Source organism: Taudactylus pleione, unplaced genomic scaffold (genome assembly GCF_031769625.1).
Source record: "Taudactylus pleione unplaced genomic scaffold, aTauple2 ptg000051l, whole genome shotgun sequence".
Lineage (NCBI taxonomy): Eukaryota > Metazoa > Chordata > Amphibia > Anura > Myobatrachidae > Taudactylus > Taudactylus pleione.
The window spans coordinates 1950540-1967772 of NW_028284453.1; the positions used below are offsets into that span (position 1 = coordinate 1950540).

The 17233-nt window shown below is 43.1% G+C and overlaps 1 protein-coding gene across 1 annotated transcript in view; it reads left to right on the forward strand.

The window, feature by feature from the left end:
* Positions 1 to 270: 270 nt before the first annotated feature.
* LOC148535442 (cell adhesion molecule CEACAM3-like) overlaps positions 271 to 17233 on the forward strand; it is a 100676-nt gene continuing 83713 nt past the window's right edge. The window contains exons 1-2 of the mRNA XM_088462610.1: positions 271 to 361; positions 1691 to 2047. Of these exons, the coding sequence (XP_088318736.1) occupies positions 271 to 361; positions 1691 to 2047 (448 nt within the window). The remainder of the gene's footprint in view (positions 362 to 1690; positions 2048 to 17233) is intronic.

The window sequence follows — 17233 nt, forward strand, 5'->3', positions numbered from 1 at the left end:
CCATTTCTGATTTTTCTAAATCTATGTTCTGTGTGTTCTCTTAAGCTGGGAACGCACTAGACGACATATTGGACAATTTGTCATTTTGGGATTAATCAAAATTACAAATCGTCCACATTATGCAGTGTGTGTACGCACTATTGCGTACTTACGCTGTTTGTCGCAAGTTCAGATTTACCTGCAGTGCAGGCAATCTGAAGATCTGACAGCCGACACCATGGTTAAGTGGGGGAATGATATATTGTGCGGTTTTACACCTGATCGTGCAGTATGTATGGACCATCCGATATATCATCCAGTCTCATCTGCCATTGCTGGGTACAAACATCGTCTAGAGTGTACCCAGCTTTACATCAGACAGGTATCTCCACCACATGTTTGTGTGATATTTTCAAACACCTATATCCGGGATGCAGTTTATAGACCAGCGTACAAAATGCTCCTGGTTCATATTCTGACAGGAGAAGCCCAACGGGGGACTTAAGATAGGCGTTGAAATACAGATGCCCATCTTAATCCCGATGTCAGAACGCCAAAGGACGCCAGCCCGAATTAGGTAAGTCTGGGGCGTCCTTAGCGTTAGCCGCGGGGGACGGGGGAGAGGGTTAGGTTTAGGGAGTGTAGCAGGGTTAGGTTTTGGGGCAGAGGTTAGGGTTAGGCACCCCTAGGGTGGGGTTAGGGTTAAGCACCCCCAGGGGTAGGTAAGGGTTAGGAACCCCCCCGGGAGGGTTAGGTTTATGGTGCAGGAAGGGGGGGGTAGTTTTATGCACCCCTGGTGGGACTTAGGGTTAGGCACCACCCCGGTAGTTTTAGGGTTAGGTACCTCTAAGGGAGGGTTGGGGTAGGGGGTTAGGGTACTTACCAGCCAGTGTCGGGATCTCCTCCTGTCAGGCTTCACCTGTCTGGATTTGAACCAGTATTTCATACCGATCCCCTGTATCCTTAGTATCATCTGTATTTACTGCTACATGTGATTATTTTCCTTTTATCATTTATTTATGTAGGATCAAATTCAGAGGACTGATTGGGAAAAAATACAAAAAGTGGCCTCAATTAGGCTGAACCCAATTACCTGTTTGTGGGTCCAGCAAACTATTATTTTAGTAATGACATTTCAAACCACAGACCTTTTTAGAGACTGTCCTAGTGACAGCCATACAATACCAAGAGCTTTCTAGTGACTGTAATACAATTCAGAGAGCATTCCCATTGGGAATGTGGATATGGCCTAGAGACGGCGTCTTTTTCAAGATGGGTATCTATATAGACTAAAATGCAAATAGGTCCCAATGTGAAATAATATTCATATATTATAAAATCCATTATGCAAAGTTTATAATCAAACTATTAACCTCTGCACTTTACCAAAAGCAAACAGACATTTATAATTATCACTTGAGTGAAATAAATCTCATATATAAATAGAATCCACTTATAATCCACTATGAAAACAAAAGTGAAAACATCTCTGTACTGACCACATGGAAAAACACGTTTAGATTACCGCCATTAGGTAGCTGTGCAATACAGCTATTCACTCATGGCGTCAGTCATTCCCATCATGCATTGCAGGGTTAAATACTCTTTGGTTACTAAGTAACAAACTACTAAACTGGGGCTACAGCTGTATCATCATAAAACAATAACATGAGATTGGCCGGAGTTTGATGTCTGGATTTTTCTCTTCCAGCTCTCCTCAGTCTGTGGATGGATCTGACCAGTGGGATGATCAATATTCAGCTGATCCCTCAGTATCCAGTGATCCAGGAATCTGTCACTCTGAGTGTTACTGGGGTCACTGTGAGGATTCTGTCTATCACCTGGTATAAAGGACTAAGAACCAGTATTGGGGATGAAATCCTTTTACATATTCCTGGTGTTACTCCCCCACTAGTTACTGGACATCTGTACTTCCCTCGGGCCAGCACTGTCCATAATGGGTCATTACTGATCTCAGATCTCCATATAACAGATAGCGGTGATTACACAGTGATTGTACAGACAGAGAAAGCACAAGAACGAGCCACTGTGATCCTGACTGTCTATAGTGAGTAATGTAATTACTGTGCCAGGCAGATGTGTGATGTATAATGACTGGTGTCTCCTCTGTGTGCGGCTGCCGGGTACAGGGGTAACTCCAATGCTGAGCTGTTACCTGTTTTAGCAGAGGTCTTACCAGATCAGATCTTCTTCCCTTCCAGACAGTAGGCACACACTGGGAAGCTCTTTGCGGTAATACTATTTATAATATAAGCTGGTTCTGTTTATCAGCAGCAACATACAGACATGACAGGATTACCATGACTACCAGACATTACTTCACTACATCACATCTTCTAGATCTAGATAATCAATAACAACAGAGTACAGTCAGTGTTGCCAACTCTGAAATGGAAAACAAGCAACCTATAAGTAAAAAAACAAGCCCAAAACAATCCCAAAAAGCCCAATAAAAAAGCCCAATTCATGGGGGTGTCTCTTTATCCTCACTCTCTACCTGCCTAACTTCCTTTATTCCCCCTCTTCTCCAACCTAAATATATTAGTGTGTGCACAGCCTTATCTGCCTATATTGCTTTTCTCCCTCTACACCAGCCTCCATATTTTTACCTCCTCCCTCTTTTCATACCTCATTCCCTCACCAGTCTTTAGCTGGGCACACACTTGCCAATGTGTGTACCCAGCGATGTGACACCTGACCACGCAATATATATCAGGCGGTCGATACATACTGCATGATGTGGTGACCAAACGTCCGATATGTCGGGCACCGGCTCCATCCACTATGCCGGCATCGGCATCTAGGATGTTCCATCGGCCCTACATGCAGGCTAACGGAACGACCCCGATGGACGACTCGCATAGTGGGTACACACTGGCCGATGTGGACGATATGTCGGCCCAATCAGCAGGATCAGGCGACATATCATCTAGTGTGTACTCACCTTTCCTTTACCTGACTCTTCTTCTCCACATTTCTCTTCACATTTCTCTCACCCCTCTTCTTTACCCCATTCATTCCTGTCACCTGTCTAATTCCATTGTCCCCTCTTTTTATAGCCTCAGTAATTTTAACTCGCCCCCATGTACCTGCCTCATTTATTTACCTTTCCTTCTTGCCTGCCCCCTCCAACTTCACCCTGTCCACTGGCTACTGCCCTCTAATCCCCAGACACAACCTTCCACCCTCCCTCAGTCACTACCAGTGCAAAAAACACACACATCACACACACATTTTCTTACCTCCAGGGGTGCCTCGGCAATACACAAAAAAAAGTAAAAAAACAAGCAACAAGCTACTTGCAAAAAAAACAAGCCCAATTCCGTTTGTTATCAGCTTACTTGGCAACTATGAGTACAGTACTTATTACAGAGGGATACAACACCTACACATTGTAACACCGCCACCTGCTGTCCCTCCAGTCTAAAGCTGGGCATCCACTATATAATTTTCTGTGAGATATCTGTCCAATCTGGCTGGTTGGAATGAAAACCTGGAAATGCATGGGAGCAAATGACAGATGATCATATGGTTTTAAACATTTAAAAAGGACAAAAAAAATTGTTAAAATTGGTTAAATTTGTGTGTTTTAACCAATCTGTCTGAACAACCATTTTTGGCTATTTTCCAGTGTTTGTGAGCAAATGGACGATTGTCATTTGCTCCCACACATTACCAGGTTTTCATTCCAACCAGCCAGATTGGACAGATATTTGACAGAAAATTGTATAGTGGATGCCCAGCTTTTTTCTCAGGGCTCTATATAGTGAAAAGTGTGAATATGCTGTAGTTTGAAATATACCGCTTGTGTTTGCATCATATATCCAAGCTATTTTTGTCTTATTTGATGCCGGGACAGACCTTGCAATAAAAGGAGTGTCCTGGCAAAGTTCCTGCGGATCACCCTCACTTCTCTGAAGAGAGATTAATCTCCAGCGAGTGTGTGCCGCCTCCAGCAGTGCTGCTTCTTCCTATATCTTCCTGTTTCCAGTTGGCTACTACTCCAGGATCCCTGCAGGGAACCTGGAATGATAGCCGGCCGTGTGCTGGGCTGCTGCAGTGTGAACGGGGAGTTGCCCACTGCCATGTGCTTGGGGAAGGAGGGCCCCCACTGCTGTGTGTTTGGGAGGGAAGGGGGGTCTCCTGTTGTCATAATTTATCTAGCTGAGAGCAAGGCAACAGCGAAGAGGAGAAACAGGTTGCGGCTGCCACGGGGGTGACAGAATGAGTGTGGAGGAGCTTAGGGAGCAATGTACTGGGAGAGAGCAGGAAGAGAACAGTCTCTTCTTGTTTTTCTCCTATTTTGCCTACACACATAACACCATCATGAGATAGTGTTATGTATTTTACAACAGATGAGGGAAGCAAAGCTTCTCTAGTTTTTGTAGTAGAGATGTGCACCAACCCCCCTGTTTTGGTTTTGGATCTGGATCTACCCTGGTTTTGGATCTCAATTGGTTTTGCCAAAGCCTCACCTCCGTGTTTTGTTTTCGTGTTTTGGTTTTGGACCTGGATTTTTCTTAAAAAAACATAAAAACAGCTAAAATCACATAAAATGGGCCTGTTTTTGTTCCTACAGTGTAATTAACCTCAATAACATTTAGTTCCAGTAATTTCCAATCAATTTTGACCACCTCACAATATTATTTGCTTCATCTAGTTAAGGCCAAAAGGTTGCATCCAGCTAGCTGGCTGACTAAGCTAAGTGACACTGTGGGCGGCACTAACATGTGGCAGTTCAGTTTCTAATTTCAACATGGATACAGTGGGTTATACAGTGTGGGTTGGATACACTGTAGATACCCCTTAATCTATACACCCTAAATGTTGCTGTTTAGCGATACAAGTTGTATAAGAAATAATTGCTTTCCAGACTTATATTGTGGTTCCAAAGCACATAAGTTCTTATTGCAATAAAAGAAAGTTACACGCTTTCATCTAGCACAATTAGCGCAAAGACAATTATATACAAAAGGTACAAGCCGATACAAACGCGTGCGCACTGGTCCCAGTAAACAGTCGTCACTCCAGAAGCCTGTGGTCATTCAAGAAGAAAGGCTATGTACTATAACCAGTATGCCAGCTATATACCTTACAGAACAAAGAAACTAGTTAACAGGTTTCCATTGGGTCTTGCTCCTAGACATTATGGTACGATGCAGGTCATTGGACAGTTCATAAAGCATCACTGGGGGTATGTCCCAGTTCCTCAAATGTTGCTTTGTGTGGCTTTCCCGCCGAAGAACTGGTTTAAGCTAATAAAACACACTTCATACAGCTTTACATTCTAACCACTAATTTCATATAGTTCTTATCTTGCGAACGCATAATGCGATTTCCTGGCGGGTCGAACCGGAAATCTGCAAATAAACAGTGAATTAGAATGGTATCAAACACGATATGTCTACTAGCTTATGTACCTTAAATATCGTATACATTACATTTCACAACATAAGTATTTGTTAATAAAACCTCTAATATTAAGCTTTTAATGCGGAGGAACCTTTTTATAAGTTTTGGTATGTGTAAGTGGGAGAATATTGCGTAAGTCGCTAATATGCCTGGTGCATTTATGTTTAGAGTTGTTTGATATATATGCGGTAGCAACGCAGACACACGACGCTAATAATCACAACACAAGATGGTGTCGTCACGGGCAACACAAAATGGCATCGCCCGATATTAATTTAAGATTTGGTCTCAGCCAATCACCTGGCTTCTACAACACCAATAGTGCACTTACTGTGACAGCAGTGTCGGCAGAGCGGGGTTGCTGAAGGTGTCCTCCTCAGTACATGTAATGGCAGTGCTGCGGTGCTGGCAGTGTCCTCAGTGAAGTGTGAGAATATTGCGTAAAGTCGCTAATATGTGTGGTGCGTTTATGTGTAGAGTGCTTTGATAAACAGCGCAACTGTGCGTTGTGCATCTTGTATATTTTATATGTTTTATTTAATGTGCATATGGGTTATGGTAGGACTTTCAACAATATACGGTAGCAACGCAGATGCACAACGCTAATAATCGCAACACAAGATGGCGTCATCAGGGGCAACACAAAATGGCATCGCCCGATATTAATTTAAGATTTTATCTCAGCCAATCATCCGGCTTCGACAGTCCGCCCTTTGATAGCAACCAAAAATGCTATCACACTCTGGTCTTAATTTATTCAGTCATACACTATGAAATATTATCTAATGTTATATTATGGGATGGCACAATGTGGTCATTAAACCATCAATAATGCGCCCCTGGGAGGGACATAAAACTACCCTATTACGTACACCGTGGATCTCGGAAGATCATGGGAAAGATGTGGGATGCACCTAACCTATAAGGAGGTCTTGAAGGGGATAGGGACTTACATTATTTAGGATGTTTAAAATAACATTTAATAATACATTTCATACATGGCTAAATCATCTGATGGTACATTCTAGTTCAGGATTGTAATGCAGTTCTTCATTTAACTTGGTAATTATACTATTACTACTAGTAACCACTATCATAATTTCATTCTCCTGGTTTACCTTAGTATTACATTTTCGATACTTCAACACAGCAGGAACACATCTGACACATAAGCCAATTACTAAGATGACAACAAATATGAGGATCAGGAGTTTACCTACACTAGCAACCATTTCCTGGATCCACTCTCCTAGACCGGAGAACCATTTTACAGGGTTCAACCACGAGAACCACTCTTCTACCTTTTCCTCTACCTCAGTCAATGAGGCATTATGGTTCTTTCGAAATTCCCATTTCAGCTAGAGAATCTCATCCATCTTCCTGTCTATCACCTCCTTGGGATTGCCAGTATTATTTGTGATGTAAGTGCAACACTTGACACCAATTTGGGTGGCCAGAGTCACACAGTATCCACCAGTAACAGCTGTTAAATAATTTAATACTCGTCTATGTTGCACAAGTTCTTTCTTTGGGCCTGTAGCTCCTTACCAGTGTACCTGAACGTGTCATCATACATCTCGGTGATATTATCTATTAATTTAGCAAGGTCTTGAATGTATCTAAAATTTAAAGTACCCCGTGCGATCCTGGTGGGATCTAATGCTACCAAAATTTGGAAGCCAGTTGTTTCGCTAATCAACTGTGTGGCTGTATGTACATCACCTGGTATCTTATTTCTTTTGTCTCTGTGTTCATACTGTGTGTGAAGATATGGTGATGGTGTGTTTTTATGAATACCAAGCATTTCACCATGTGTAAGGGTCATAACCTCTGGGAGTACCCTTCCCAGATAACATAAACCTTCAGAACTTGGAGTGAGCCACTTGTACGCTTTCCTTCCACATATAAACTACACATCGTCTGGGAGTACATAAGGGATAGAATGCATCATTATCATCGGGCACAATTCTCTAACAAATAATCCTACCCCAGATTTTCCAATTTGGCTGATACATGTTTTAGGTTATACAATAACTGCACAGTACCCATCTGGTACTCTGCCAACCATTACCTTGGTAGCACTAAGTGTATACTTATACCTGAAGTATCTTCCACTGGTAATGTTACGTATAAGTACACCATCTACTGGTTCATTATCAGATCTGTATGAAAAGGTCATTGTCTGATTGTTCCCGGACACCTCACTATTTCCTGGTTTATTGGAATTGGTGATGTTTAAACATAACATGGATCTATCCATCTGGTACTGATGGAGCTTAAAATTTGGAGGCTTGGACTTGACACATTTTCTGTCCAGTGTTTTCCTCTTAAGTAATCCAAGAACCTCAGAGACATTTAATGGGAGTGGTACTAAACCTACATTATGTTGTCCCTGAGGCACATGAGTGCAAACCCAAAACTCAGTCTGGTTTAAGACCTTACCCACTAAGGAATGGTAATCCTCTAAAGGATGCTCGCCCAAATATAGGTTACTCTTGGACTGGCACCGCTGGATGCACTTTTCATCAATTAGGGATCTACAGTTTGCACACATACAGTATTCCTCAGACAATAGACCTTCACACTGACTCCGAGTTTCTGGGATAACAGATCTCTTAATTACTGTACTGAGTTTTCATCAGATACCGCCCTGGTGAATGTATTGCTCCTTCTCCCGACTCCACTCCATCAGTATCACCATCAACCTCTTCCTCCATCATCTGTCCAACGTTACAGAAACAAGACATCCCGAACCAAACAAGGATGATGAGAACTCTGGAAGAAAATAGGAACGCAACCCCAGCCCACCACTCCATTGCTGGAATAGTGGGCTGTAAATTTCCCTAGCTCAGGTATCTCACTGCAGTCTTTAACTCTCCCGAACCAAGCTCGCAATTGACAGGTCTGCGTTATCTGCCTCGACTCCGCCTTGTCTCTCCACCAGATAGTTGACCTTCCTGCAGTGAGTGGAATGGACCAAGGTATCTCTCTCTGCCACTTTCAAGGATGTCGTACTTGTCAGCAACACTTGATACAGACCTTCCCACCGATCTGTCAGAAAACCTGAACATAAGAAATTTCTGATCATAACAAATGCTCCAGGTTCAACATCATGACAGTTTGTTTCTGGCATATCAGATGACAACAATTTAAATTTCTGCTGCTGCTGTTTCAACTGTTTACTCATTGTTATAAGATACTTCACAGTAACCTCATTGTTACTCTTCAAATCTTCCTGTGGACTTACAATCAGATGAGGTTGTCTCCCAAACAGTATCCCAAAGGGGGACAAATTAAGAGGGGGTCTAGGAGTTGTCCTGATGCTATGAAGGACTAGTGGTAAGGCTTCTGGCCATCCTAATCCAGTTTCCGCCATGAACTTACTCAGTTTATTCTTAATAGTACCATTTACCCTCTCCACCTTGGCACTGGCTTGCGGTCGATAGGGAGTGTGAAATCTACTATTAATACCCATCAACTTACACATGTTCTGGAAGACATCACCAGTGAAATGAGTACCCCTTTCACCTTCTATGATTCTAGGGATACCGTACCTGCATACAAATTCCTGAACAATCTTTTTAGCAGTAAACGCAGCAGTATTAGTGGCAGCTGGATATGCCTCAACCCAATTAGAAAACACATCTGTACAAACTAATACAAGCTTGAGATTCCTGCAGGGTGGTAATTGGATGAAATCAATTTGTATTACCTGAAAAGGTCCATCTGTCGGAGGGATGTGGGATGGCTCAGTCGGTATTGTCTTCCTGACATTCTTCCTCAAGCAGGTCAGGCAGGACATTGCCCTTTTCTCAGCTTGAGAAGAAAAGCCTTGTGCACACCTACAGTCAGGTGCATAAATATTGGGACATTGACTGAATTTTCATATTTTGGCCTCTATTCACCACCACAATGGCTTTGTAATGAAACAAACAAGATGTGCTTTAACTGCAGACTTTCAGATTTAATTTGAGGTAATTACATCCAAATCAGGTGAACGGTGTAGGAATTACAACGGTTTCTTTATGTGCCTCCCACTTTTTAAGGGGCCAAAAGTAATGGGATTATTAACTCAAAAGCTATTTCATGGACAGGTGTGGGCTATTCCCTCGTTATTTCATTATCAATTAAGCAGGTAAAAGGTCTGGAGTTGATTCTAGGTGTGACATTTGCATTTGGAATCAGTTGCTGTCGACTCTCAATATGCGATCCAAAGAGTTGTCACTATCAGTGAAGCAAGCCATCATTAGGCTGAAAAATCAAAACAAACCCATCAGAGAGATAGCAAAAACATTAGGTGTGGCCAAATCAACTGTTTGGAACATTCTTAAAAAGAAAGAATGCACCGGAGAGCTCAGCAACACCAAAAGACCCGGAAGACCACGGAAAACAACTGTGGTGGATGACAGAAGAATAATTTCCCTGGTGAAGAAAAACCCCTTCACAACAGTTGGCCAAATCAAGAACACTCTCCAGGAGGTAGGTGTATATGTGTCAAAGTCAACAATCAAGAGAAGACTTCACAAAAGTGAATATAGAAGGTTCACCACAAGATGCAAACCATTGGTGAGCTACAAAAACAGGAAGACCAGATTAGAGTTTGCCAAACAACATCTAAAAAAGCCATTACAGTTCTGGAACAACATCCTATGGACAGATGAGACAAAGATAAACTTATACCAGAGTGATGGGAAAAGAAGAGTATGGAGAAGGGAAGGAACTTCTCATGATCCAAAACATACCACCTCATCAGTGAAGCATGGTGGTGGTAGTGTCATGGCGTGGGCATGTATGGCTGCCAATGGAACTGCTTCCCTTGTATTTATTGATGATGTGACTGCTGACAAAAGCAGTAAAATGAATTCTGAAGTCTTTTGGTCAATATTATATGCTCATATTCAGTCAAATGTTTCAGAACTCATTGGACGGCGCTTCACAGTGCAGATGGACAATGACCCAAACCATACTGCAAATGCAACCAAAGAGTTTTTTAAGGCTAAAAAGTGGAATTTTATGCAATGGCCAAGTCAATCCCCTGATCTGAATCCGATTGAGCATGCATTTCACTTGATGAAGACAAAACTGAAGGGAAAATGCCCCAAGAACAAGCAGGAACTGAATAAATTTGCCGTAGAGGCCTGGCAGAGCATCACCAGGGATGAAACCCAGAGTCTGGTGATGTCTATGCATTCCTGACTTCAGGCTGTAATTACCTGCAAAGGATTTGCAACATAGTATTAAAAAGTGAAAGTTAGATTTAGGATTCATTAGTTTGTCCCATTACTTTTGGCCCCTTAAAAAGTGGGAGGCACATATAGAAACCATTGTGATTCCTACACCGTTCACCTGATTTGGATGTAATTACCCTCAAATTAAATCTGAAAGTCTGCAGTTAAAGCACATCTTGTTTGTTTCATTTCAAAGCCATTGTGGTGGTGAATAGAGGCCAAAATATGAAAATTCTGTCAATGTCCCAATATTTATGCACCTGACTGTATATGCTCTGACCAACTTGCACATACCTTGTTTACCTACAGTAGGTGAGTCAGACCATGCACTGCCTCAGCCAAGCTTGGGTAGTATGCCTTGGGTGCCACCGGCTTACCTTGTCCATCTCTCCAGAGTCCAGAGGACTCTTGCCCACATCCCTTTGATCTCCAGACTGTCTTTTCCTGAATAGAACACAAATTTTGCATCTCAATTAATTTCTGCGTATCAATTGCCTGAAAAAACATTATTTGATTAACTGGTATGTTAACTTTTAACCCTGCTGCCCATTTGGCAGCTTCGTCTGCTCTGTTATTGCCCAGTGACACCGTTTCTTCTTCAAATGTATGGGCTTTACATTTGATGACAGCTACTGCCTTTGGTAGTTGGATTGCTGTGAAGAGTCCTTTTATGTGGTGTGAGTGTGCAACTGGTGTGCCTGCTGCAGTTATAAAATTTTGAAGATGCCAAAGAGCACCAAAATCGTGGACTACCCCAAAAACATACCTAGAGTCAATGTAGATATTAGCTGACTTACCTTCTGCCAGTTCACACGCTCTCCTTAATGCCACCAGTTCAGCCACCTGGGCTGAATGAGGTGGACCAAGTGGTTCAGCTTCTACAACATCCTCGTAATCTACAACAGCATAACCTGTGCATAATTCTCCTGTGTCAGTTTGTCTATGACAACTCCCATCCATGTAAAATGTCACATCTACATTTTCTAATGGTGTATCACGTATGTCAGGTCTTGCAGTAAAAGTCTGATTCAAATATTCCATACAATCATGTGCATCAGTATACCTGCAAAACTCACCATCCACCAGCGACTCACCTCTCTCCACCCTTTGTGCATCCTGAGGCACTTACGGTAAATACATTGCTGGGTTTAACGTACTGCACCGCTAATGGTGATATTTGCAGGTGCTATTAGAGCTAGTTCCCATTTCATGAACCTAGCTGAGGAAACATATATGGTTTGGGCAGAATTCAGCAAAGCAGATACAGCAGGGGGTGTATACACAATCATATCATGGCCTAATACTACATCCTCACTCTTACTGACCAAAAGAGCAGTTGCTGCTACACTTCTTAAACACGTTGGGAGTGATCTTGCTACAGTGTCCAATTGTGCACTGTAGTATGCTACAGGTTTACTAGCATCACCATATTTTTGTGTGAGGACACCTGCTGCACAGCCATTAGCCTCCGTACAATATAAATCAAAAGGTTTTTCATAATCTGGAATTCCCAATGCCGGTGCACTTGTCAGACTTTCCTTAAGGTTAAGTCAGGTTAAGTCGGGTTTTGAGGATGACACTAATTCCTGCAAAGGTAAGGCCAAAATAGAAAAACTTGGGATCCATGATCTGCAATATCCACACATGCCCAAGAAGGTATGGATTTGTTGTCGATTCTGCGGCAGTGTCATTGTCTGTATGGCCTGTATTCTGTCAAATGTTGTAAGCCCTGGGTTAGACAGTGTCCCAAGTATTTAACCTTAGTCTGGCATGGCTGTAATTTGTCCTTAGCAACTTTGTGTCCTGTCTGTGAGAGATGAAGCAACCGTAGTTTAGTATCATTTAAACATGACATAAACAAATCAGGGCACAACAATAAATCATCTACATATTGGATTAGAACAGATCCATTGCTTGGTTGAAAAGATTGCAAACAGTCATGTAAGGCTTGAGAGAAAATACTGGGGCTATCTATGAAACCCTGGGGCAATTGTGTCCATGTATATTGTACCCCCTGTAGGTGAATGCACAGAGATACTGACAATTAGGGTGAAGAGGGACAGAGAAGAAAGCAGAACATAGGTCAATGACAGTAAAATGGGTTGCAGATGGTGGAATCTGCATGAGGTTGACAGCTGGATTGGGCACTACAGGGAATTGGCTCTCGACTACTTTATTTACACCCCTAAGGTCTTGTACTAACCTATAACCCCTCCCCCCAGCCTTCTTCACTGGAAAGATGGGACTGTTGGCTACACTTGCTGTACAGCCTAAAATCCCCTGTTGAAGCAATCTCTCAATTATAGGATACACCCCTAACTCCACCTCTGATTTTTAAGGGTACTGTGAGATTTTAGGAGCCTGTCTTCCACCTTTTAAGCTAACCATTACAGGAGCTACATTTGTGACCTGTCCATCTTTAGTCCAAAGGGAGCACGGTATTTGAGATAACATCTCTTTTACCTGAGATGGACTTTGTTCTAAAATGGTAGAGTGAAGCATTAACCTTTATGGAGTATCCAATATATCCCTTACTTCATGCTCAACTTTCTCTGGGATATCTAGGAATATACCATCAGGGGTACAGTAAATGACACATCCTATTTTACATAACAAATCCCTTCCCAGCAGGTTAGTAGGAGCCGCCACTGCCAGGAGAAAAGAATGCTTGGTATGCAGTGGCCCAATAGTAACCTCTGCAGATTTGGTTAAAGGATAATGCTGCACTTTACCCTTTACTCCCATTGCTAGTACCGTCTTGTTGGTCACCTGTAAATTTGATGAAGAATTTAACACTGATCTGGTCGCCCCTGTGTCTACAAGAAAAGAGTGTTTAGTAACAGCTATATCTACTGTCATTGTAGGTTCTTCCCTAGTACTCCCAGTTAGTACCAGCTATATCTACTGTCATTGTAGGTTCTTCCCTAGTACTCCCAGTTAATCTGACTGGCTGTAGACTACAGGTATGACCTAACACCTAGCTCTGACTGTCATTCTCTAACAGAGCATTCACTGCCACAATGTGGGCAGGTGATTGCTGTAAGTTTCCTGAATTATGGGGTTGTCCCCTCTTCTTTACTTTACAGAACCTCCTTACGTGTCCTAATTGGTTACAATTAAAACACCTCCGTGATTGAAATGGGTTTTGTGGCTGTGTGGTTTGGGGTGCGTGAAGAGTTTGTGGCTGTTTGATATGGGTTTTGTTGCTGAACGTGGTATGGGTGTTGTGTCTGAGTGTACATTTCCTCTAAAGCTTGAATGCTTACTTCCATTAGCTTCTCATTTTGTGTCTCTCTCTTCCTAAGGATGTTTTTATCATGTTCTATAGCTGATTCCCTGAGAGCATCTACCGCAATTCCTCTCCAGTTAGGCTGAGAGGTTTGAACCCTGGTCTTCAGACTATCCCTGAGACCATCCATAAGTACCGTGACTGCTACTTCCCTGTAGTGTGTATTATCTTTTATATTCTCTATACCAGTATATTGGGTGATTGTCTGCAGTGCACGGGTGAAATAATCTGCTGCAGACTCACTATCCTTTTGTCTGATAGTGAAGATTTTAAATCCAGTTCACTACAACTAGAAAATATACGCCAATTGTGTGACTATGCGTGTAATGTTTTCTTGATTATCCTCGTCAGTTAAAGGGTCATCTCCATCCAATACACATGCCCTGATAATCTTTTTCACGTTAGTATTGGAGGGGAGACATGCCCGTAATACCACTCGCCAATCTTTATTCGTTGGCTCGTGGGCATTACCCAAATCCTTAACAAACTTTTGACACTTAGCTATTTCTTTTCTTGGATCGGGGAAATCTGACATTATGGAATGTAACTCTGCCCTCATCCATGTAAAGTGCATAGTTACTTCCCTCGTGGGAACTACACCATCTCTATTCGGATTCCCATTGGGAACAGTTATTGTCCGGACAGGATGGATGCCTACCACTTTGCTTTTGTTAGAGTTAACTGTGGGAACTTTGCCTTGGTACTTGGGGGGTTCAATCTGCTACTGCTACGTATTGCACTGATCTCACCGATCTCCACAGCCTTTACAGCAGGTGGGATCACTTCTGCTACTTCACTTGGTGAGGTCACTTCCCTTTCCTGTATCAGTGCTGTCTCTAACAGATTAATTGCATGTGAAACGACTGACACTACAACAGGTTCATCATCTACATACACATTTTCCTTATGATTACTCAGGACAGGGTACAAATTACTTGTTACATTTTTATAGATTTTGTTATCGGCTGTACCATCACCGCCCACCGCATAGGGCAGTGGAGGTGCGCATGCGCTATTCCCTTTGCTATTGGAAGTGCTACCTTGCGGAATGGGCGCGCTCCCATGAGGCGCACACACGACACTGTTCTGCATCGCATATGTGCTCCCTTGCATAGTGTGCGCAATGCAGTTTTGCTTCGCGTTTGCACCACTCAGCCACATGTTTCCCTCATGCTGCCACAATTTTAAACAGTCATTATACAGTACGCAGTTGCATACATTATATGCCTTGCCAACCCTGATGGTCCTTCAATGAGCAGCATCTCGTTGACCATGACTAGCGATTGTCTGGCACCCATCTGGGAAAATGATGAAACCTTGCTAAGAAAATGTCGACCGGTACACGCTTTCATGAGCTATGTGTACGCACTCCCTCCCATTATGCCTGCCTACCCCTAGCCGTTTCGGTCAGCTTGCACAATGAAGAGCAAAATACCTGCCTATTGCAATCTACCCTGCTTGCGGCAAATTCAACCAAGCTTCACCGCTCACTTGTACACGATTTCACGAGCTACGTGTATACACTCCTTCCCTTTTTGAGATACTTTCCCCTGGTAGCATGTAATTGTTCCAATAACGTTTACCCTTTCCAGTGATTTGAATCCACACGTCCCCCGGCACAATCATGGTCTACCCAACTGTGCAGTCTAATCGCAATGCCCAGAGAACCTAACTGATCAATGGGTTTTGTGATCACTCTGAGGGGCCGATCAACGGCTAACCTCCGTATTCCCGATGCACGGGAAACTTATGGTTAGCTACAGAAAACCATAATGTACCTGCTCTGTACACTGCCCAGTAGTTTTCTTCCCCCTTCGGACACTTACCGAGTTTCTCTAGGCCTAACAGACAGTGACCTATTTACATCATACGCATACACTCACTTTCATACACCTTTTGTTTTCTGCGCAGAGAAACTTTTACTTAAATTTGGCAGTTACAATTTAAAGGGGTTAACCAGTTAACTACGCTGTGCATATTACAAGACTATTTATCAAAATAACTGTTTAAACCCACAGCAGTATTACTTACCGGACTAGTCGCATACACAATAATGCGACTGATACACAAAAGTGCGAAAATAAAAATTACGCTATTGTGCGACTAGTCGCATACACAATAATGCGACTAACACACAAACGGCAAACAGACAATAAAAGAAACAAACCTTTCTCTCTTGTCCCCAGGTTCCTAATCAGCGCCCCTTAAACTCACACAATAAAGGACATCGATTCCACCACACTGAATGGTAGCAGGGTTTTGAACACAGGGCCTGATTCAGACCCAGTCGCAAGCGCTGAGCGCTGGCAACTGGGTCGATGGTGGCCCAGAGCGCATGCGCACAACGGAAACGGCTCCGTCGTGCGCATGCGCAAGACCCGGATAGCGTCGGCCAAACCGTCGCTCCGAGTCTCGCTCCAAAGGGGGCGTGCTGTCGATGTTGAGTGACAGCACGCCCCCTTTGGTGGGCGGGCCGGGGGTGTGGCTGCCCAAACGGAGGCGTTCCAATGTGAACGCTTACATTTGGGGGCGGCCCCACTGACATCGCGAGTGATGTCAGTGGGAGAAATTTCGGCTATGTTAACATAGCCGAAATCTCTCTGGGGCTTGCGGCCACGAGACCCTACCACAAGGGTCTCATCGCAAGCCCGATGGTTGTGATGGTCTTGACCATCGTGACCATCTTCCTGGCTGCTCGCTATAGCTGTGGGTGCTCTGTCAGAGCGTCCGGCTCTGAATCAGGGCCACAGTGCGTTCTTACCTGCTTTGGTGCGGAAACGAGGTCCCTTCGCTATCATGTGAATTTCGGTGGTGTGATATCAACTGCGAGCCGCCATCTATCGATACCCCTTAATCTATACACCCTAACTGTCGCTGTTTAGTGATACAAGTTGTATAAGAAATAATTGCTTTCAAGACTTATATTGTGGTTCCAAAGCACAAAAGTTCTTATTGCAATAAAAGAAAGTTACACGCTTTCATCTAGCACAATTAGTGCAAAGACAATTATATACAAAAGGTACAAGCCGATACATACGCGTACGCACTGGTCCCAGTGAACAGTCATCACTCCAGAGGCCTGTGGTCATCCAAGAAGAATGGCTGTGTACTATATCCAGTATGCCAGCTATATACCTTACAGAACAAAGAAACTAGTTAACATATTTCCATTGGGTCTTGCTCCTAGACATTATGGTACGATGCAGGTCATTGGACAGTTCATATAGCATCACTGGGGGTATGTCCCAGTTCCTCAGATGTTGCTTTGTGTGGTTTTTCCGCCGAAGAACTGGTTTAAGCTAAT